Source organism: Oratosquilla oratoria, chromosome 9, assembly GCF_046742065.1.
Source record: "Oratosquilla oratoria isolate Oo_2021 chromosome 9, ASM4674206v1, whole genome shotgun sequence".
Classification (NCBI taxonomy): Eukaryota; Metazoa; Arthropoda; class Malacostraca; order Stomatopoda; family Squillidae; genus Oratosquilla; species Oratosquilla oratoria.
Genome location: NC_134785.1, coordinates 2,341,324 through 2,365,323, shown reverse-complemented (window position 1 = coordinate 2,365,323; position 24,000 = coordinate 2,341,324). Strand labels below are relative to the sequence as shown.

The following is a 24,000-nucleotide window of genomic DNA, read 5'->3' as shown; positions in this document are numbered from 1 at the left end:
TCTCCTTCCCTCTTCACCTCTCCCCTCCCCCTCCCCTCCCCCATCCTTCTCTCCATTCACCCCCCTCGTCTCCCTCCCCTTCTCCCCTCCCCCTCCCCCTCTCCACTCTCCCTCTCCCCTCTCCCCTCCCCCTATCCTCTCTCCCCTCCCCCTCGTCCCCTCCCTCCCCTCCATCTCCCGACCCCCCTCTCCCCTCTCCCTCCCCCTCTCCCCCTCCCCTCCTGTCCCCTCTTACCCCTCCTCCCTTCTCTCCCCCCCCCTCTCCCCCTCCCCCTCTCCTGGCCCCTCTCCCTCCTCCCTCCTCCCCTCATCTCCCCTCCTTCTCATCCTTTCTTACCCCTCTTCTTTCTCCCTACTGCCTCTTCAATAATCCTCTCTCACCCTCCAGCCTGCTCTCTTCCCCCTTTCGACCTACTCTCCTCGCTCTCTCGTCTCCCCTCATTCCCTCTCTCCCTCTTCTCTCTCTTCCCTCTCCCCTCTCTTTCCTCTTCCTCATCTTCACCCTTCCTCTCCTCTCCCTCTTCCTCCCCCTCGTCCCCTTCCTCTCTCTTCCTCTTCCCCTCTCTCTCTCTTCCTCTTCACCTCTCTCCCCTTCCTCTCTCTTCTCACGCATTTTTCTCTACCTCTCCTCCCTTCCTCTCTCTTCCCTCTTCCCTCCTCCCTCCTCAACCCTCTTCCCTCTTACCTCTCTTCTTCCCCCTCGTTCCTCTCTCTTCCCTTCCCTTCCTCTCCGCTCATCCCCCCTTTCTCTCTCTTCCCCCTTCCTCTCTCTTCCCCCCTTCCCTCTCTCTTCCCCCCTTCCCTCTCTCTTCCCCCCTTCCCTCTCTCTTCCCCCTTCCCTCTCTCTTCCCCTCTTCCTCTCTCTTCCCCTCTTCCTCTCTCTTCCCCTCTTCCTCTCTCTTCCCCTCTTCCTCTCTCTTCCCCTTTTCCTCTCTCTTCCTTTCCTCTCTTTTCTCCCTTCCCCATTCCTCTCTCTTCCCATTCTCTCTATCTTCCCCCTTCCTCTCTCTTCCCCTTCCTCTCTCTTCCCCCTTCCTCTCTCTTCCCCTTCCTCTCTCTTCCCCTTCCTCTCTCTTCCCCCTTCCTCTCTCTTCCCCCTTCCTCTCTCTTCCCCCTTCCTCTCTCTTCCCCCTTCCTCTCTCTTCCCCCTTCCTCTCTCTTCCCCCTTCCTCTCTCTTCCCCCTTCCTCTCTCTTCCCCCTTCCTCTCTCTTCCCCCTTCCTCTTTCTTCCCCCTTTCTCTCTCTTTCCACTTTCCTTTCTCTTCCCCTTTCTCTCTCTCCCCATCCTCTCTCTTACCCCTTCCCCTTTCTCTTCCCCCTTCCCTCTCTCTTTCCCCCTTCCCTCTCTCTTCCCATCTTCCCTCTTCTCCTCCCTTCTCTCTTTCCTTCCTCTCTTCTTCCCTACTCCCTTCCTCCCTCTTCACCCCCTTCCTCTCTTCCTACTCCTTCCTCTCTCTTCCCTACCCCTTCCTCTCTCTTCCTTCCCTTCTCCCTCTCTCTTTCCCTAGTCCCTTCCTCTCTCTTCCCTAGTCCTTCCTCTCTCTTCCCTAGTCCTTCCTCTCTCTTCTAGTCCTTCCTCTCTCTACCCCCTTCCTCTCTCTACCCCCTTCCTCTCTCTTCCTTCCCTTCCTCTCTCTTCTACTCCCTTTCTCTTCCTACTCTTCCTCTCTTTCCCTACTCCCTTCTTCTCTTCTTTCTTCCTCTCTCTTCCTACTCCTTCTTTCTTCTCCCTTCCTCTCTTCCCTACTCCCTTCCTCTCTCTGCTCCTTACTCCCTTCCTCTCTCTTCCCCTTCCTCTCTCTTCCCCTTCCTCACTTCCTCTCTCTTCCCCTTCCTCCCTTCCTCTCTCTTCCCCTTCCTCTCTTTTCCCCTTCCTCCCTTCCTCTCTCTTCCCCTTTCTCACTTCCTCTCTCTTCCCCATCCTCTCTTCCTCTCTCTTCCCCTCTCTTCCTCTCTCTTCCCCTTCCTCCCTTCCTCTCTCTTTCCCTCCCTCTCTCTTCCTAGTCCCTTCCTCTCTCTTCCCTAGTCCCTTCTCTCTCTTCCCCCTTCCTCTCTCTACCCCCTTCCTCTCTTTGCCTCCCTTCCTCTCTTTTCCCCCTTCCTCTCTCTTCCCTACTCCCTTCCTCTCTCTTCCCTACTCCCTTCCTCTCTCTTCCCTACTCCCTTCCTCTCTCTTCCCTACTCCCTTCCTCTCTCTTCCCTACTCCCTTCCTCTCTCTTCCCTACTCCCTTCCTCTCTCTTCCCTACTCCCTTCCTCTCTCTTCCCCCCTTCCATTCACTTGCCCCCTTCCTTTCTCTTCCCTACTCTCTTCCTCTCTCTTCCCCTCTCTTCCTCTCTCTTCCCTACTCCCTTCCTCTCTCTTCCCTACTCCCTTCCTCTCTCTTCCCTACTCCCTTCCTCTCTCTTCCCTACTCCCTTCCTTTCTCTTCCCTACTCTCTTCCTCTCTCTTCCCCTCTCTTCCTCTCTCTTCCCTAGTCCCTTCCTCTCCCGCCTCTTCTCCCTACTCCCATCCTCTCTCGCCTATTCACTCTACTCCCTTTCTCTCTCGCCTCTTCTCTCCCTTCTTCCCTCTTCTCTCTCGCCTCTTCTCTCCCTTCTTCCCTCTTCTCTCTCGCCTCTTCTCTCCCTTCTCCCTCGTCTCTCTCGCCTCTTCTCTCCCTTCTTCCCTCTTCTCTCTCGCCTCTTCTCTCCCTTCTCCCTCGTCTCTCTCGCCTCTTCTCTCCCTTCTCCTTCTTCTCTCTCGCCTCTTCTCTCCCTTCTCCCTCTTCTCTCTCTCTTCTCCCCTCTCCCCTCTCCCTCTCCTCCCTCCCCTCATCTCTCTTGCTCTACTCCCTTGCCCCTCTCCTATCTTCCCTCCTCCTTCCTCTCCTCTCTTCTCGCCCAAGTGCTACCCGACTACATATTACCAGATCGTGGACGACTTACCAGATCGTACATCATGCACGATCGAAGAGGATTATTTGACAAGACCTTCACATCCTTTTGTGTGCAACGAGTCTTCGATCGTATCGTCATGCACGGGATTGTAAAGTCATACACAGTTTTATATGATCGTGCACAAAGTAACAGGATCACGCAGAGGGGTTATGAGGTCATGCACAGGGTTGTGAGGTCATGCAAAGATTAGCAAAGTGATGGACAGAATAACTGGGTTATACAAGGGACTGTAAAACCAAGCACAGAATTATATGATCGTGCACGAGGTTGCAATGTCATACACATTTTTATAAGAACATAAGAATGAAGGAGACTGCAGAAGAGACCACAAGGCCTACGCTATGCAGTTCCATGTCCATTACCACCTGTCATCCCCATATATAAAGTTGTTTAACAGTTTCTTAAACCAACTGATAATTTCAGCGCTCACTACATGGTTACTAAGTCTATTCCATACGTTGACCACCCTATTAGTTAACCAATTCTTGCCTTTTTCCTTCTTAAATCTAAATTTTTCCAGTTTAAATCCATTACTGCGTGTCCTGCCCTGTTGTCTTATATGATGAGCTTGTTTGCGTCACCCTTGTTAAAGCCTTTGATCCACTTAAACACCTCTATTAGATCACCCCGCACTCTGCGTCTTTCCAGAGAGTGTAAGTTAAGGTGCCTAAGCTTTTCTTCGTAAGGTCAATTTCTGAGTCCATGTATCATTTTGGTCATTCTCCTCTGTACTGATTCTAGTGAATTGATGTCCATTCTATAGGGCGGAGAACAAAACTGTGCCGCATAGTCAGGGATGGGTCTAACTAACGGTAGGGTTTGATTATTACATCTAGCAATGAAAACTAATGCTCTGTTTGCTTTATTCCTGGCGCTAATGCACCGTTTCCTGGATTTAAGATCAGGACTCGCTAGAACTCCAAAGTGTTGCACTCGATTTTCCTTAAAAACGTGTTATCTAAGCTATAACTATTTTCGGGGTTGTATAGCCCTACGTTTAACACGCTGCACTTTGAGATATTGAAGTTCATTTGTTATTTCACCGACTATGTGAACAATTTGTTAAGATCATCCTACAGATTCTCGGCGTCGTCTCCTGGCCTAAACAGGCGTCTTATTTTAGTGTCATCCGTAAACTAACTAAAATCACTATTAATCTCGTTGTCCAGGTCGTTTATGTACATAATCAACAATAAGGGACCCAAAACTGAGCCCTGGGGGACCACACTAGAAACACTCCATTTGGATTTTACACCATTTATGGTGACCCGCTGTTTTGTCACTGATCCAAGCTCTAATCCATTCTAACACTTTTCCTCCTATGCCATGGGCTTTGATTTTATTTAGTAGTCTCTGGTGGTGCACCTTGTGGAGCGCTTTGCTAAAGTCAAGGTAAATAACATCGTAACTATCATTATTATCTGACGCCTTATATACTTTAGTGTAAAGGATAGAAGATTAGTTACACCTGACTTACCCTTGGAGAAACCATTGTGTGTGTCACGAATCAAATTATGTCTATCGATGTGTTCTTCGAGTCTATTAACTATTATTGATTCGAGTATATTTTACCTATAACTGATGTCAAACTGATTGGCCTGTTGTTGCATATAGACGATTTATCTCCCTTCTTAAAAACAGGAACAACGTTTGCCTGCCCCCAAGCAATAGGCACAAAACCACTGTCTACCGACTTGTTAAATATTTCTGTTAACTGGTCGCAGATTTCAATTTCACACTCTAACACTCTCGGAAAAACATTGTCTGGACCCGGGGATTTTGTAGCTTTGAAGTCTTTCAACCTGCTCGACTATAATATATACACGGTATTGTAAGTTCATGCACGGTATTGTAAGGTTTTGCACGGTGATTTAAAGTTATGTACGGTATTGTAGGGTCAAACACAAGATTATATGATCGTGCAGGAGGCTACAGGGACATGCGCAGGGTTATGAGGTCATGCACAGGATGACAGGGTGAAGCACAGGCCTACATGTTGATGCATAGGGATTATGGAAAGCATCACAGGTCCATGAACACGCTCACAGGATCATGCACACTCGCATAGTCATGCATATGCTCACACAATCATGCTCTCTGCCACACAGACCCGTGCTTCAAGCAACAATATATGAGCAAATCTTTAGACCCCCACAAAAATGAATAGATAAATAGATATAAGTAGATAGATGAATAAATAAATAATGTATGAATGATAAAGAAGTAAATATATAATATACATGTAATGGATGAATAGGTAATAGTTAATAAAAATAGATTATTAATGATTAATAATGAATAGATGATAATTAGGTATATAAGAAATAATGAATGATAATTTAAAAAACATAGATAGATATGCAAAGTAATAAACAAAGATAAATGGGTAAATAAACAAATGAAGCAAGCAAGCAAGGAAACAGGTTGAGAGAGAGACCAAGTTTTCGTTAGATACATCCAGATTGAACAGCTTTGCGCAAGTATGCGTGTGCGCGAGCACACACACACACACACACACACACACACACACACACACACACACACACACACACACACACACACACACACACACACACACACACACACACACACACACACACACAGACGCGCACACGCACACGCGCACACGCACACGCGCACACACACACAGACGCGCACACGCACACACACACACACACACCAGTTTGCATTGGTTGGTAGGTATTGCATATGATAAGATTAGGGTGTGGGGGTTGGGGGTTGTAAGGGGGAGTTGGGGTTGAGGGGGGAAATCATGGCTTTCATAACAGTCCAGTTTCATGCTAGAGCCACGTAATTGGTACTATCGTTGCCTTGTGTATTGATTTTCTAAAATTCGGTTTTGTACAAATATTAAAAAATATAGAAATCTTGCAATCAAAACAGGATGTGTATGTTTATTATTATGCATGTATTTTAGTATTTTCCTGTAGATAACTGGCGCTTTTATCCTGAAATAGCAGAAAGAAGGGATAGATAACAGAAATTAAAATTAATTGGAAATAGGAGGTAGAAGCGTTGGTGAATGAATAACAAAGTTTGAACTGTTCGGAAACCGCGGCAGCACCGCATAGTCAAGGAAAAACTGCGCGGTTCTGTGTGAACGTCTCCATTGATTTACATAGTAATTAAACCGCGGCGGTTCAAACTGCGATTATGAACAAGGTCTAATTGTCAGTGGCTCTCTGTGGGGAATCGTTCAATGACGTCATTGTTAACTAGCGCTTCTATCCGAAGGATAGAGGAAAGGAAGAATAATATGAATTTAAAAGATGTCATCCAGTGGATACCGTGTCGTACTTACGAGCAGGTGGTCGTGAGTTCGATTCCCGGGACTCGCTACAGGCTTCTTGCCTTGGTTCCCCTATAGCCCTGACCAGCGTGTACATGTGTGTGTACGTGTACACTGCGTGTGTGCGTGTTTGTCTGTGTGCGCGCGTACACTTGTGTGTGTGTGTGTGCATGTACACGTGTGTACGTGTACACTGCGTGTGTCCATGTACACGCGCGTGTGTGTGTGTGTGTGCGTGTTTACGTCTGTGTGCACACGTACACTTGTGTGTGTGTGCGTGTACACAGGTGTGTGTTTGTGCGTGTACATGCATGTATACGTGTGTGTGCACGTGTGTATATACTTTGTGTGTGTGTGTGTTTGTGCGTGTACATGTGTGTATACGTTTGTGTGTGTGTACTTTGTGTGTGTGTGTGTGTGTGTGTGCGTGTGTGTGCGTGTGTGTGTGTGTGTGTGTGTGTGTGTGTGTGTGCGTGTGCTTGTGTGTGTACATGTGAGTTTGCGTGTACATATGTGGATCTATGTGTATGTATCTGTATATGTGCAGATGCCACCACCACCATGGTATCTGCTTGTATCCGGAAGAGTACTTGTGTGTACTTGTGTGTACGTACACTACATACAAGATCTTTTGCACCTCGTGTCCTGTGGTACACGTTACATAACATGCAATGGCTGAAGACGTATTCAGAGTCGAGTCACGGCGTACTTGGTAGCCTTTGGTCTGGCTGACGCCGTAGGTGTCAGTCAGTAAGTCAGATGATGTTTGGTCTGTCAATCAGTCGATCATTCACTTGAAGTCTATACTGTGTGCGTGTATGTGTGTGTGTGCTTGTGTCGTCTGAGATAATGTACCCACAAGCGATAATCCCTGGATCCTCCCATGCGTTTCCTGATCTCCATAGTTTCATAAAGTTTAGTTCAGTATCCATAGATTAAGATCAATTTATATATATATACATATACATATATATATATATTATATATATATATATATATTATAAAACGAGTCCCTGATATTTACATTTATCACAGATGACCCTCCCAACATCTGAATGAAATTGTTGGATTCATGCCATGACAGGATTGTTGGTGTGGGCTACCAGCAGACGGAAATGACGAAGCTCTTACTTGTTTGTCAAAGTCATTCGTACCCAGCTCCGGGCCCTAGCAACCCTCCCCCCCCGCATTGCCCACCTCCATCTCCCCATCCAGGTCTTCCCCCCACTCGTCTCCCGTCCCCCTTCCCCCTTCCTAACCCCCCAGCCTCCCATCTCTCCTTGTATCTGTGCGTGTGTAATCCTCTCAGTATTTTTATATTGTATGTTTTTTTATTATTATTTTATGTCTGTATTTTAGTATTCCTGAGTTCCTCTCTATCTTCCTGTATCTATGGGTCTTTGCATTTTTCTTCATCTCTGTCTTTGTATTTTTTTTTATTTCCCCTGTATCTCCTGTATCTCTGGGTCTATGTATTTGTCTACATTTCTTTGTCTTCATCTCTGGGTTTCCCTTTTTCTCTCTTTGTCTCTGGATCGCTGTATTTCTCTATTCCTATCTCTTTATCTGTGTCTCTGCATCTCTTAACCTCTTAGAATCTGCACTTCGATCTCTTCATCTCAGTGTCTCTTCATCTCAGCGTTTGATGTGGCTCAGACTTGGGACCTGGGTAGGGGGAGGTGAACATATAATAACTGTTCAGTGGGTAACCCACCAATCGACCGCAAAAAGTGGAAGACGAAGGGTCGAATCCTTCGCGAAGTCCCTCAGTTTCCGGTGTTGGGGCCTTTATTAATATTATATACTCATTTATTCATATATTTATTCATTGATCTATGTGTTTATTTATTCATTTCTTTTATTTCTTTATTCGTTTATATTATTCATTCATTCCTCTAATTGTATATTCTTATTTATTCATTTAATTATTTGTTTATTTAATTATGTTTCAGGTTTGTGTTTGGTGTTGTTGCTGTTCTTCATCTTCTTTTTCTTTTATTAATTAATATTATTGTTATTAGTATTATGAATAGATTATTGTATTTATTTCATATTTATTAATCTTTTGAATAAATTATTGTATTTATTTCATATTTATTAATCTATTCATTTATCTATCCACCAAATTTTTTGTTTCGTTTTCGTGATGTACTATATGTACAGTGTGTTACAAAAGTTCTGACCCAGCGAATGTTTTTCACTATGGAAATCTAATTTTCATTAGTCCCATATTCTTCCATAGAAATACTTTTTCCTATAAATACCATGTAGAAAAATATCTTTAATCATTAGGCAAATGTTTTATTTCTACGGGACCACCATTTTGCGATCCACGACTTGTGAAACAGACTGGACTTCAGGAACGAGACTTTGATCTCTGGTTTCGTTGAATAAAATCACGAAAATAGGCGACACACACACACACACACACACACACACACACACACACACACACACACACACACACACACACACACACACACACATGTACACACACACATACACACACACACACATGTACACACATGTACAAATACACACACACACACACACATACACACACACCGCTCCGTCAAGGTGATGCTCTGCAGGACTTTGTAGAGTGGATTTTTAATAAACCATGCCCTTGGTTCAGCTCGCTGGCGACAGAGTTCGAATTGCCATCACCTCGACCTCCGCCGCAAGTAGCGACGCTCTAACTCGCTCAGCCATGGTTTAAGGTGGTTTAAGATAGTTATATTTACAAATAAATTAATAAATGACCAAATGAATAAATATGTAAACAAATAGATAAAATAAAACGAATACATATATAAATGCATAAAGAAGCATACTAAACCTTAGAAAAACAGCATAAATTAGAATAGGGTTTGATCCCTGTGTCTCCTTGTGATGCCCGGGCAAAGGGGCAAAGGTGGTCACTTCCAGGAAATGTAACTTTGTGATGTCAATCACCGTCACAGAACATAAATCTTTCTCTCACGCGAATAGTAAGTGCCTCCTGGCGTCGACTTTCTAGGGACTTGTTGTTACAAGGCATTTTTCACTAGCTACTTGGTTTTGCTACTTCGTTTGAGTAGATCGACTGCGGTTACGATTTTTATTATTACTTATTACTATTACTTATTAATTATTATTATTATTATTATTATTGTTGTTACTGTTATTACTATTGTTGCTACTGTTACTATTATTATTTTCAAATGTCCAAATGTCAAATTACTCTTGCGTCATATAGTGGGAAGCCGGATGACGGACTAAGAAAAGTTCAACCTAAAATACAAATGTTAGGCTGCGCTTACACCAAACGAATCGAATCTATTCAATTCATAAAGAATCAACACGATTCATGAATCGTGTCGATTTGCTACACTAGTTTCAATGTAACCGTTTATTACACCAGGCGAATTGAGTTGATTCAAATCATTCCGATTCGCCTAGTGTAATAAACGGTTACATTGAAACTAGTATGGCAAATCAACACGATTCATGAATCGTGTTGATTCTTCATGAATTGAATCTATTCGATTCGCTAGGTGTAAACGCAGCCTTAGACCCATTATTGAGATGCTCTTACGGAAGGTCTAGAATATTGTCACCGAAGTAGTTTCTACTCAAATCAATTGGCAAAAGCAATAGCATGCTAGCCTAGTGTGCCACCACCTTAAATGAACTTACTAAGAACTTCTTGTTGGTGGAGGTTGGAAATTGGTCTTCCTGGAAGACGGGGAAGGCTCTTCATCCTTCCTGGATCTGTGGCTTCCTGGACGTGTTCTTGGAGTCTGCTGGAAGGTCGCCATTAGAAGGAGTCTTGGGGCTTCTGCTCCGTAGAGGGTTCCTGGTTTTTGTTGATGGTTGGCTATTGGTCCTCTTTATTTGTTTATTAGTTTTGCTGCTACTATTATTACTGTTATTGCTACTATTATTATTATAATTGTTATGCAACTATTATTTTATTTATGGTTATTGTTATTATTGTATTGTTATTGTTTTTATTATTATTTTTATTATTGGTCTTTTTCTTTTTCTTGTTGCTCAAGCTCGTTCTTTTTCTTTATTATTTTTTCTTTTTTCTTGTTCGTCTTTTCCTTTTTATTCTCCATCTTCTTACTATTAGTTATTAAAATTATTACTTGTTACCATTACTACTGTTGTTATTTGTTTACTATTTTTCTTAATGTTGTATTGGTATAACTGCTTTATACAGCCATGTGGTAATTCCTTTACTATATACCAAAAGGCTTATTCTCCTTCATAAGGAGTAATTTATTATTTTTATTTATTTTTATACCCCTTATAAGGAGTTTATTTTTTATTTATTTCATTTTATTTTATTTCATTTTTATTATCTTGTTACATCCGGGCAGGGCCGCGCGGTAGCCCAGTGGATACCGTTTCGAACTCATGAGCAGGTGGTCATGAGTTCGATTCCCGGGCCCCGCTGCGTGTTCTTGCCTTGTTTCCCGACAATCCTGGGCAAGCGGGGAGGCGACCCAAACATCGGCCTAAAAAACCCAGCGGCTTGCCGCAACTGTTAGGGCTTGCTCTGCCAGGGGTTTCTCACTTACCATTTCGATGGCGTGGGATGGTGAATTAAATCCGGGTTAACAATACAGTACCGCAATGTCAGGTGTTTCCACTTTGGAGTAATACTCGGACTGATTTCTCGAGATTTGTAGGCGGCTTATGTCTTTAGGTTGAAACTTTGCGACGTGTATTTTACGACCTCAGAAGTTTGCGATATGGAATTTACGACCTCGTAACTTTGCAATATGTATTTTACGACTTCGTAGCTTTACGACGTGTATCTTATCTCATAACTGTGTGACGTGTATTTTTACCTCGTAAGTTTACGTGTATTTTACCTCTGTCACGTGAGTTCATTATGGCCTCGTAACTTTACAACGTATTTTACGATGTCGTAACTTTACGTGTATTTTACGACCTCGTAACTATACGACGTGTATTGTACGACTTCGTAACTTTACGACGTATATTTTTACATCGTAACTTTGCGATGTATATTTTACATCGTAACTTTGCGATGTATATTTTACATCGTAACTTTACATGTAGTTTACGACATCGTAACTTTTCGATGTGTATTTTACGACATCGTAACTTTACGACGTGTGTTTTATGACATCGTAACTTTACGTGTATTTTACGACATCGTAACTTTACATGCATTTTACATCGTAACTTTACATGCACTTTACATCGTAGCTTTACATGCATTTTACGACATCGTAACTTTACATGCATTTTACGACATCGTAATTTTACATGTAGTTTACATCGTAACTTTACGATGTGTGTTTTATGACCTCGTAACTAGAACGTGTGCTACAAACTCGTAACTTTACGTGTATTGTACGACCTCGTAACTTTACGTGTATTGTACGACCTCGTAACTTTACGTGTATTGTACGACCTCGTAACTTTACGTGTATTGTACGACCTCGTAACTTTACGTGTATTGTACGACCTCGTAACTTTACGTGTATTGTACGATCTCGTAACTTTACAACGTGAGTTCTTTAGGACATCCTAATTTGACGATTGTTGTAAATATTTGATGTAGGACTCAGAAGTGAAACCAATTATAAGTAAACACTCATCTAGTGGTCTTTTGATCTGTAGGAGCTTCTTTCACTGAATAAAATAATTTGGCAGCAGTTAGAATGAGGTGCACGGCCTAAGTGACGTCACGACTTGCGGAATAGGTGAAAGCCTTTTCCCGCCGCGAGCGCGACACGATCTCGGGACAGCAAATGTGGTAGACAATGAAGCTAACCAAGCAGCCGAGGGTTGTACTGGAAGGCGATTGTGTTGGCACCGAGCTGAGTTTTATTTCCAAGCTACTTGCGGTCTCTGCTATCCTTGTAGTGCTCACTGTTTACGTCTCTAGTTACCATGGTTACCGACGCAGTTGCATGTCTGTGTTAGAATTTAGAGGTTAGGGTCCATTTTAGTGCATTTAGAGGTGTTTACATATATATATGAATATGTATACATATATGCACACAACATATAAATATATTATTTAAGATGTGTATGTATATATACGTACATGCATAGGTACGCGTATACATAAAATATGCACACACGCACGCGGAAACGTACGCGCGCGCAGACACACACACACGCACACGCACATACACGCACATACACGCACACACACGCACACACACACGCACGCACACACGCACACACACACACACGCACACACACACACACACACACACACACACACACACACACACACACACACACACGAGCACACACGCAGACACATGCACACACACACACACACGCACACACACGCACACACACGAGCACACACGACACATGCACACACACACATGCACACACACGAGCACACACACAGACACACGCACACACACACACACACACACGCGCACACACACACACACACACACACAGACACACGAGCAGACACGCAGACACATGCACACACACACACACACACACACACACACACACACACACACACACACACACACACACACACACACACACACACACACACACACACACACACACACACACACACACACACACACACACACACAATCTTTAGTACATGCAATTTTTTGTGTATATACCTATGTGGAAATATGGCTCATTTCCATGTGCCTGTGGAAATATCAAACTGAATCATGTGTATTCATTTGATTTTTCTATCATTATTTTTGTTATTACCATAATTATGATTATGGTTTTGTTATTATCATTATTGTTCGCTCGCTGGCCGAGCAGGTTAGAGCGTCGCTATTTGTGACAGAAGTTGAGGTGATGGCGGTTCGAATCCTGCCACCGGCGAGTGTAACCAAGGGCATGGTTCATTAAGTTCCACGCTACAAAGTCCTCTGTAAGGGGCACAGTCATAGCCTCCTGGTAAAAAGAGTTTCGCGACGTTAAACCGAATCATTATTGTTTTATCATCATTATTATTATTGCTACTATTGTCATGCACTTTTCTTATAATGATATAATGAACATTTGTTAACTAATTGTTTATTTGTTTATTGATTTTCTTTATGTATGTGTGTATTGTTGATCTATTATTCATTTAATATCTGTTTTCTGTTCATTCACTGATATATTCGTTCGTTTATTCATTTGTTCGTTTATTCGTGTGATCGATCATTTATTCATTTATTCGCTTATTTATTAATTTATTTATTCATTTACCTATTCATGTTTTCTTTGTTTATTCATTTGATCATTCTATGTTTTCTTGTTGCAGAGTTGGCGCCCATTCCGAAGGAGCTGGAGCTTAACATCCGGCGGTTTCCGCATATGCATGACGAGTGCTACGCGTCTCACCGTTTTGGCCACTTGCCCAATCCACCCCTTGTTCTTCCGTAAGTTTCTTTCACTTTATATATATATATATATATATATATATATATATTATATATATATTATATATATATATATATATATATATATATATATATATATATATAATTTTTTAATTTTTTTAATTTTTTTTTTTTGAGGGAATAGACATGAGAGTGGGGCATGTCTCAAGAGGAGGAATAAACTTGAGGGTTGGGTATAGCTCAAGAGGAATAATCCTGTAAGGTGTTTGATTACAACACAAAAGATATCTTAAAACCTACACATGAGATCTGTTGCTATGTTAAAACATGTATATTCTTCTATTACTTTTAAGTCGTATGACCATGGTGGGGGACGGCGGAAGCACCAAGTACACAGACGCAGAATACAACCGCTAAATTATTTATACACCTCAGAAAATGGATGAGGAAGGAACATTAGGACTGGGCATCCCACGGGGTGCCAGTGAAAGTCTTAGCCGCAGAAATGAAATGGGGTGCAATATCAAACATGCCTCTGTTTTGTTCTAGAGTGTTTGAACAACGAATAATTACTGCTTCTAGAAAATTTCTGGGCAATTGTCATTTTCATGAATCATCGGGGTTAATCCTCATTGCAGAGACTGTCGGGAGAAGCGACGAGTGCTCTATTGGGTCTACGAGTACGACCCTCTCCTCGACTCCTCCAACATGACCATGGACGACTGGATTCGGATCGCGAGGGACATCAGGGTGAGTAAGGGGTTAACCTTAGGGTGTGGCGGATGCCAGAGGTTCTCCTCCAGCTGAATAAAATCGCCTGACGATAACCAGAATAAAGGGAATAGACTTGAGAGTTGTGTATAGCTCAAGTGGAAGGGAATAGACTTGAGAGTTGGGTGTAACTTAGGAGGCATAAACTTGAGAGTTAGGTATAGCTTAAGAGGAAGAATAGACTTGAGTCGTCTGGTGTGAGAGCGAGTGTTCATATTTTTAGAATCCCCTGTAGGACCGACGTGGTACAGTCACTCAAAAAAGTATTGGTTGGTGGCTTTAGGTGTTCGTGGGAGACGAGTGAATCGATGTTTCTGTACAGTTGGTAGTCGTAAGAGAGTTGCACCCTACATTTTCCCCCCCGTTAAAATATGTGGTGTAGAATAAGCATTTAATGCGTGAAGATGTAACAGAATTGAAAGTAATTATATTTGCACCGACAAGAATTGTCAATAATTTATTGTTATTGAAATCACACACACACACACACACACACACACACACACACACACACACACACACACACACTTCAACGAATGGACGGCTTAGAAGACGTTCTGAAGAAAAGTGAAGTCTGTGGATCCCAACGCAAAGAGAAGTGCCTAGTGTTTTTGCAGGGTGGGGGGGAAATTGCTCGTGGAGTAGTGGGAACGTAGGGAAAGAGGAAAAGGGGAGGGATTACTGAGGGAAATGGAAGGAAATGAGGAGGGAGTAGACTTTGACCAGCCAGACAAGCGGAAGGTAAACAAAAGACTTAGCGAGGATCAAATGTCTAATAAAAATGTAAAGATTAGAAGTATAGAGAGGAGCAATACAGAAGAAAGTGACGAGAATATGTTCCAGGGATTTAAAGAGGGTGGGGGGGACACAACCCCCCCCCCCCGACTGATAAGACTAGAGGAGAGAGTTGATAAGGTGATCGAGGACTTGGAGCGTAAGTTAGGTAACGTAGACTCCATTTTTCAAAGAATTGAAAGGTTGGAACAACTAGAGAAGGCTAACAGAAACTTAACTGAAGAAATAGAGGACCTAAAAAGACAGTTAGGAAATGTAAAGGAGGAGAATGAGAAATTGAAGAAGAATAGTAATGAAAACAGAGAGAAACTAGCTACAGAAGCTAAAAATTGGAGAATAACTCAAGAAGGGAATAAGGTTTCATTCACTGACATAGTCAAACAGCAATTGAAAGAACATAATGAAGACTCAGTTATTAAAGTGATGAGACAGAAGGAGAATATAGTAAGAGAATTAGCTGACAAAAAGAAATGTATAATTATATTAGGAATGGAAGAGAAACATAACCCAGATAGAACTGCAAGAATCAAGGAGGAAAATGAAAGAGTAAGCAGTTTATTAAAATTAGTCCAGGAAGATGAACCAGAAATTATAAAGGAAATTGAGGAAAAATTCAGACTCGGAAAATATAGTACAGATAAGACCAGACCAATTAAGATTAAATTCAGGTCACAAACAACAGCAGAGAAAATTCTATCCAAGACAGGGAAACTAGCAACAAATGATCAATATAAAAAGGTATGGATAAAAAGAGAAATGAATAAGGAGGAAAGAGAGGCAGAAAAGCAGAAAAGAATTGAAGCTAAGGCAAAAAACGAGGAAAGAACGGAGTCAGAGAAAGAGAGATTCTATTGGAGAGTAGTGAACATGAAAATAAAGCAGTTCGACATACTAAAGAAAAACATAAGGGAAACAGAGAATACAATGGAAGTGGCAGAAAACTAAGAGTGTCTTACACAAATATAGATGGATTGATAACGGGATTGAATGAACTGAATGATTATTTGAAAGAAAAAGACCCGGACATAATGGGAATTGTAGAAACAAAATTAAAAGGCCCACTACCACCCAACAGTGTAGGACATGATACATACAATTATTGGATTAGAAACAGAGAGAAAAAACAAGGGGGTGGAGTTATGTTCCTGACTAAGAAGGATATAAACGTGAAAGGTGTCATATATGGAAAGAATACAGTAGAGATGATTATGATAGAAGTGGAAGACCGAGATAAGAAGAGCAGAAAATTTGTGATCAATTATGTGCCTCCGAAAACAGCCTCATGGGAGGAGAGTGAACATAAAAGTATGTTAGAGGACACAAAGATAGCATTAACTAAAATAATGGAAGACGGAGGAAGAATAGTTATGATGGGCGACTTTAATTGCAAAGAAATCTGCTGGGAAGAAATGACAGTAAAGAGTGGTGATGACTCATGGGGAAATGCTCTACTCGAGATGATTACTGACCATTCAATGACACAATGTATACAAGAGAACACTAGGTATAGAAATGAAGAAGAACCATCGAGGCTAGACTTAATAATTACATCTGAACCTAGAATAGTGGACAAGATTGAATATAAAACACCAATAGGTAAAAGTGACCACATATTGATTGAACTGGAACTTAATGAAGAAAAATATATGAAAAGAAATGAACAATATAGAAAAGGAAGAATGATGTATGAAAAAACAAACTTTGATAAAATAAGAGAATTCTTCCAACAAGAAAACTGGGAAGAAATATACAAAGAAGAAACAACAGTGGAAGAGAAATGGAATATTTTGACAAAAATTTACAAAAAAGGAGTGGAAAAGTATGTCCCAAGACAAAAACAAGAAAAAGAATATGTAAAATGCTGGTACAACAAAAGTTGTAGGGAGTTAAAGGACAAAAGAGACAAAGCCTGGAACAGATGGAAAAAAGACAGAAGACCTGAAAAATGGAAAATATATACTGGTTATAGAAATGAATATGTACAAAAGTGCAGAGAGGAAAAAAGAAAATATGAAAAAGATGTTATAGAAAAGTGTAAAGATCAACCAAAACTATTCTACAGATTTGTAAACAATAAACTGAAAAACAAACAAGACTTAGAGAAATTAAGACAAGGAGGAGTTGAATACACTGAGGAAATGGAAATGGCAGAAATTATGAACAAACATTTTAAATCAGTGTTTACAAGGGAAAATATACAACCTGAAGAGATTGAGTGGAAGGAAAAAGTCCCCCCTATGGAAGAAATAGAAGTAACAAAGAATGAAATATTGACACACTTGGGTAATTTTGATGTCAGAAAATCGCATGGGCCAGATGAAATAGCAAACTGGATTCTGAAAGAATGCAGGAATGAACTGGCAGACAAAATACATAGCATAATAAGCAGTTCCTTAAAAGAAGGAAAAGTTCCAGAAGATTGGAAAAAAGCAAATATAGTACCTATATATAAAGGAGGAAATAAAGAAGAACCTACCAACTATAGACCAGTCTCTCTAACAAGTACAATAGCAAAAATATGTGAAAGAATTATCAAAAGTAGATGGGTAAAATACTTGGAAAAAAACAACGTACTAAATCCAAGGCAATTTGGATTCAGACAAGGACGATCATGCGTCACCAATTTAATATGTTTCTATTCAAGGCTAATAGATATAATACAAGAAAGAGATGGATGGGCTGATTGTGCATTTCTAGACCTAAAAAAAAGCTTTTGACAAAGTACCACATAAGAAGTTGCTTAAGAAATTAGAATATGAAGGAGGAATACAAGGTAAATTGCTAAATTGGATGGAAGACTTTTTGCAAGAAAGAAAAATGAGAGTAGTGATAAGAGATCAGCACTCAAAATGGAATGAAGTAATAAGCGGTGTCCCGCAGGGAACAGTTCTGGCCCCAATAATGTTTGCTATATATATTAATGATATGGATGAAGGAATTGAAAGCTATATGAGCTTCTTTGCAGATGATGCAAAATTACTGAAAAGAGTGAAAACTGAAGAAGATTGTGAATCACTACAGAGAGATCTAAATAAAGTACAAGAATGGAGTAGGAAGTGGGAGATGGAGTTCAATACAAAAAAGTGTAGTATAATGGAATTTGGAAAAAGCAAAAACAGAATAACAGGATCATATAATTTGGGAAAAGAAGGAATAAAAAAAGTAGAAAATGAGAAGGACCTGGGAGTCATTGTTATGAATAATATGTCACCTGAGAAACATATAAATAAGATTTTTGGAGAAACTTATAATTTAATAAGAACAATCAAAGTGGCATTTACATACCTGGATGAAGAAATGGTGAGGAAAATCCTAATCACCCTGATAAGACCAAGATTGGAATATGCAGCAACGATATGGTCACCAAGTACAAAAAAAATGTATAAAAAAAACTTGAAAGAATACAAAGAGCAATTACAAAACTGGCACCAACACTCTCAAAACTATCATATGAAGAGAGACTACAAAAACTTAAACTACAGACACTAGAGCAAAGAAGAGAGAGAGGAGATTTGATAGCTATTTACAGAATCATGAAAGGCATAGAAATTACTGATAGAGAGAATCTGATAAAATGGGATGACAGAAATACAAGAGGACACGGAAAGAAAATAAAAAAAGACAGCTATAGAAGAGATTTTAAAAAGAAAAGCTTTCCTCACAGAGCAATAGACAGTTGGAACAAGTTAGATGAGAAAGTGGTGTGTGCAAAAACAATACATGAATTTAAAAATAGTTTAGATAAAATGAGATATGAAGACGGGACCCCACGAGCATAGCTCCCCTTCCCGTAAAATACAACTAGGTAAATACAACTAGGTAAACACACACACACACACACACACACACACACACACACACACTTTCAACGAACGGACGGCTTGAAGAACGTTCTGAAGAAAAGTGAAGATTGTGGATCCCAACGCAAAGAGAAGTGCCTTTTTGTATTTACAGGGTGGGGGGAAATTGCTCGTGGGGTAGTGGGAAAGTAAGGAAAGAGGAGAAGGGGAGGGATTGCTGGGAAAATGGAAGGTAATGAGGAGGTAGAGGACTTGGTCCAAACAGACCGCCGTAAAGTAAACAAACGACCACAGGACGAGCTGGAGGACGACGGAATGTCTAATAAGAATGTAAAGATTAGAAGTATAGATAGGAACAATACAGTAGAAAGTGATGAGAATATTTTCAAGGGATTTAAAGAGAGTGGGGGGGACACAAACCCCCCCCGACTGACAAGACTAGAGAAGAAGGTTGATAAAGTGATCGAGGACTTGGAGAGTAGGTTAGGTCATATGAACACCATTTTACAAAGGGTTGAAAGATTGGAAGAACTGGAAAAGGCGAATAAAAACTTAACTGATGAAATAGAAGACCTAAAAAGACAGTTAAGAGAGGTAAAGGTGGAGAATGAGGAATTGAAGAAGAATAGTAAAGAAAACAGAGAAACGATAGCTAAAGAAAGTAAAAATTGGAAGAAAACTCAAGAAGGAAATAAGGTTTCATTCACTGACATAGTCAAACAGCAATTGAAAGAACATACTGAAGACTCAGTTATTAAAGTGATGAGACAAAAGGAGAATATAGTAAGGGATTTAGAAGACAAGAAGAAATGTATAATTATATTAGGAATGGAAGAGAAACACAACACAGATAGAACCACAAGAATCAAAGAGGAAAATGAAAAAGTAAGCCAATTACTAGAATCAGTTTAGGAAGATGAACAATAAATTATTAAACAAATCTAAGAGAAATTTAGAATCGTAAATTATAGAACAGACAAGACAAGAACAATTAATATTAAATTCAATTAACAAAAAACGGCAGAGAATATCTTATCCAAAACAGGGAAACTAGCAACAAGTGAACAATACAAAAAGATATGGATAAAAAGAGAAATGAATAAAGAGGAAAGAGAGGAAGAAAAGCAGAAAAGACTGGAAGCTAAGGCAAAAAACGAGAACAGAACGGAGTCAAAGAGAAAGAGAGATTCTATTGGAGAGTAGTGAACATGAAACTAAGGAATTTCGACATACAAAAGAAAAACATAAGGGAAACAGAGAACACAATGGAAGTGGCAGAAAACTAAGAGTGTCTTACACAAATATAGATGGATTAATAACAGGATTGAATGAGCTGAATGATTATTTGAAAGAAAAAGAACCGGACATAATGGGAATTGTAGAAACAAAATTAAAAGGCCCACTACCACCCAACAGTGTAGGACATGATGCATACAATTATTGGATTAGAAACAGAGAGAAAAAGCAAGGGGTGGAGTTATGTTCCTGACTAAGAAGGATATAAACGTGAAAGGTGTCATATATGGAAAGAATTACAGTAGAGATGATTATGATAGAAGTGGAAAGACCGAGATAAGAAGAGCAGAAAATTTGTGATCAATTATGTGCCTCCGAAAACAGCCTCATGGGAGGAGAGTTGAATATAAAAGTATATTAGAGGACACAAAGATAGCATTAACTAAAATATGGGCAGACGGAGGAAGACTAGTTATGATGGGCGACTTTAATTGCAAAGAACTCTGCTGGGAAGAAATGACAGTACAGAGTGGTGATGACTCATGGGGACATGCTCTACTTGAGATGATTACTGACCATCTCAATGACACAATGGATACAAGAGAACACAAGGTATAGAAATGCAGAAGAACCATCGAGGCTAGACTTAATAATTACATATGAACCTAGAATAGTGGACAAGATTGAATATAAAACACCAATAGTTAAAATTTAACACATATTGATTGAACTGGAACTTAATGAAGAAAAATATATGAAATGAAATGAACACTATAGAAAAGGAAGAATGATGTATGAAAAAACAAACTTTGATAAAATAAGAGAATTCTTCCAACAAGAAAACTGGGAAGAAATATACAAAGAAGAAACATCAGTGGAAGAGAAAATGGAATATTTTGACAAAAATTTACAAAAAGGAGTGGAAAAGTATGTCCCAAGACAAAAACAAGAAAAAGAATATGTAACATGCTGGTACAACAAAAGTTGTAGGGAGTTAAAAGACAAAAGAGACAAAGCCTGGACCAGATGGAAAAAAAAACAGAAGATCTGAAAAATGGAAAATATATACTGGTTATAGAAATGAATATGTACAAAAGTGCAGCGAGGAAAAAGAAAATATGAAAAAGATGTTATAGAAAAGTGTAAAGATCAACCAAAACTATTCTACAGATTTGTAAACAATAAACTGAAAAACAAACAAGACTTGGAGAAATTAAGACAAGGAGGAGTTGAATACACTGAGGAAATGGAAATGGCAGAAATTATGAACAAACATTTTAAATCAGTGTTTACAAGGGAAAATATACAACCTGAAGAGATTGAGTGGAAAGAAAAAGTCCCCCCTATGGAAGAAATAGAAGTAACAAAGAATGAAATATTGACACACTTGGGTAATTTTGATGTCAGAAAATCGCATGGGCCAGATGAAATAGCAAACTGGATTCTGAAAGAATGCAGGAATGAACTGGCAGACAAAATACATAGCATAATAAGCAGTTCCTTAAAAGAAGGAAAAGTTCCAGAAGATTGGAAAAAAGCAAATATAGTACCTATATATAAAGGAGGAAATAAAGAAGAACCTACCAACTATAGACCAGTCTCTCTAACAAGTACAATAGCAAAAATTTGTGAAAGAATTATCAAAAGTAGATGGGTAAAATACTTGGAAAAAAACAACGTACTAAATCCAAGGCAATTTGGATTCAGACAAGGACGATCATGCGTCACCAATTTAATATGTTTCTATTCAAGGCTAATAGATATAATACAAGAAAGAGATGGATGGGCTGATTGTGCATTTCTAGACCTGAAAAAAGCTTAAGTTGCTTAAGAAATTAGAATATGAAGGAGGAATACAAGGTAAATTGCTAAATTGGATGGAAGACTTTTTGCAAGAAAGAAAAATGAGAGTAGTGATAAGAGATCAGCACTCAAAATGGAATGAAGTAATAAGCGGTGTCCCGCAGGGAACAGTTCTGGCCCCAATAATGTTTGCTATATATATTAATGATATGGATGAAGGAATTGAAAGCTATATGAGCTTCTTTGCAGATAATGCAAAACTACTGAAAAGAGTGAAAACTGAAGAAGATTGTGAATCACTACAGAGAGATCTAAATAAAGTACAAGAATGGAGTAGGAAGTGGGAGATGGAGTTCAATACAAAAAAGTGTAGTATAATGGAATTTGGAAAAAGCAAAAACAGAATAACAGGATCATATAATTTGGGAGAAGAAGGAATAAAAAAAAGTAGAAAATGAGAAGGACCTGGGAGTCATTGTTATGAATAATATGTCACCTGAGAAACATATAAATAAGATTTTTGGAGAAACTTATAATTTAATAAGAACAATCAAAGTGGCATTTACATACCTGGATGAAGAAATGGTGAGGAAAATCCTAATCACCCTGATAAGACCAAGATTGGAATATGCAGCAACGATATGGTCACCAAGTACAAAAAAATGTATAAAAAAACTTGAAAGAATACAAAGAGCACACCACAAAACTTGAACCAACACTCTCAAAACTATCATATTAAGATATACTAAAAAAACTTAAACTACAGACACTAGAGAAAAGAAGAGAGAGAGGAGATTTGATAGCTATTTACAGAATCATGAAAGGCATAGAAATTACTGATAGAGAGAATCTGATAAAATGGGATGACAGAAATACAAGAGGACACGGAAAGAAAATAAAAAAAGACAGCTATAGAAGAGATTTGAAAAAGAACAGCTTTCCTCACAGAGTAATAGACAGTTGGAACAAGTTAGATGAGAAAGTGGTGTGTGCAAAAACAATACATGAATTTAAAAATAGTTTAGATAAAATGAGATATGAAGACGGGACCCCACGAGCATAGCTCCCCTTCTCGTAAAATACAACTAGGTAAATACAACTAGGTAAATACACACACGTAGACCGATTCACAGCGAAGATTGGAGCTCCGAAGAAGGGAAATTTTCATGGATCTCAACAACGAGGAAGTACCTTTTTGTATTTATAGGGACGGGGAAAGCTCGTGGTGTAGTGGGAAGATGATGAAAAAGGAAGATTGATGTATGATTTTTTTTCTTATAAAATAAGAGAATTCTTTAAAAAATAAAGACTGTGAAAGAATATACAAAGAGGAAACAACATTGGAAGAGAAATGGAATATTTTGACAAAAAATTATTAAGGAGTGGAAAAGTATGTCTCAAGACAAAAGCGAGAAAAAGAATATGTAAAGTGCTGGTACAATAAAATATGTAGGGAGTTAAAAGACAAAAGAGATAAAGCTTGGACAAAATGGAAAAAAGACAAAAGACCTGAAAAATGGAAAATATATACTAGTTATAGAAATTAATATGTACAAGTGTGCAGAGAGGAAAAGAGAAAATATGAAAAAGATGTCGTAGGAAAATGTAAAGATCAACCAAAACCATTTTACAGATTTGTAAACAACAAACTGAAAAACAAACAAGAATTAGAGAAACTACGACAAGGAGGAGTTGAATACGTAGAGGAAATAGAAATGGCAGAAATTATGAACAAGCATTTTAAATCGGTGTTTACAAGGGAGAACATACAACCTAGAGATATCGAATGGGAGGAGAAAGCCCCCCTATGAAAGAAATAGAAGTAACAAAGAATGAAATAGTGAAACACTTGAGTAATCTTGATGTCAGAAAATCGCATGGACCAGATGAAATAGCAAACTGGATTTTGAAAGAATGCAGGAATGAAATGGCAGACAAAATATATAGCCTAATAAACAGTTCCTTGAAAGAAGGAAAAGTTCCAAAAGATTGG

General features: G+C 39.7%; 1 protein-coding gene across 1 annotated transcript in view; it reads left to right on the top strand.

Moving 5' to 3' along the window:
- LOC143027902 (L-asparaginase-like) overlaps nucleotides 1-24,000 on the top strand; it is a 149,254-nt gene that overhangs the window by 108,906 nt on the left and 16,348 nt on the right. Inside the window, exons 4-5 of the mRNA XM_076189548.1 lie at nucleotides 13,524-13,641; nucleotides 14,241-14,352. Of these exons, the coding sequence (XP_076045663.1) occupies nucleotides 13,524-13,641; nucleotides 14,241-14,352 (230 nt within the window). The remainder of the gene's footprint in view (nucleotides 1-13,523; nucleotides 13,642-14,240; nucleotides 14,353-24,000) is intronic.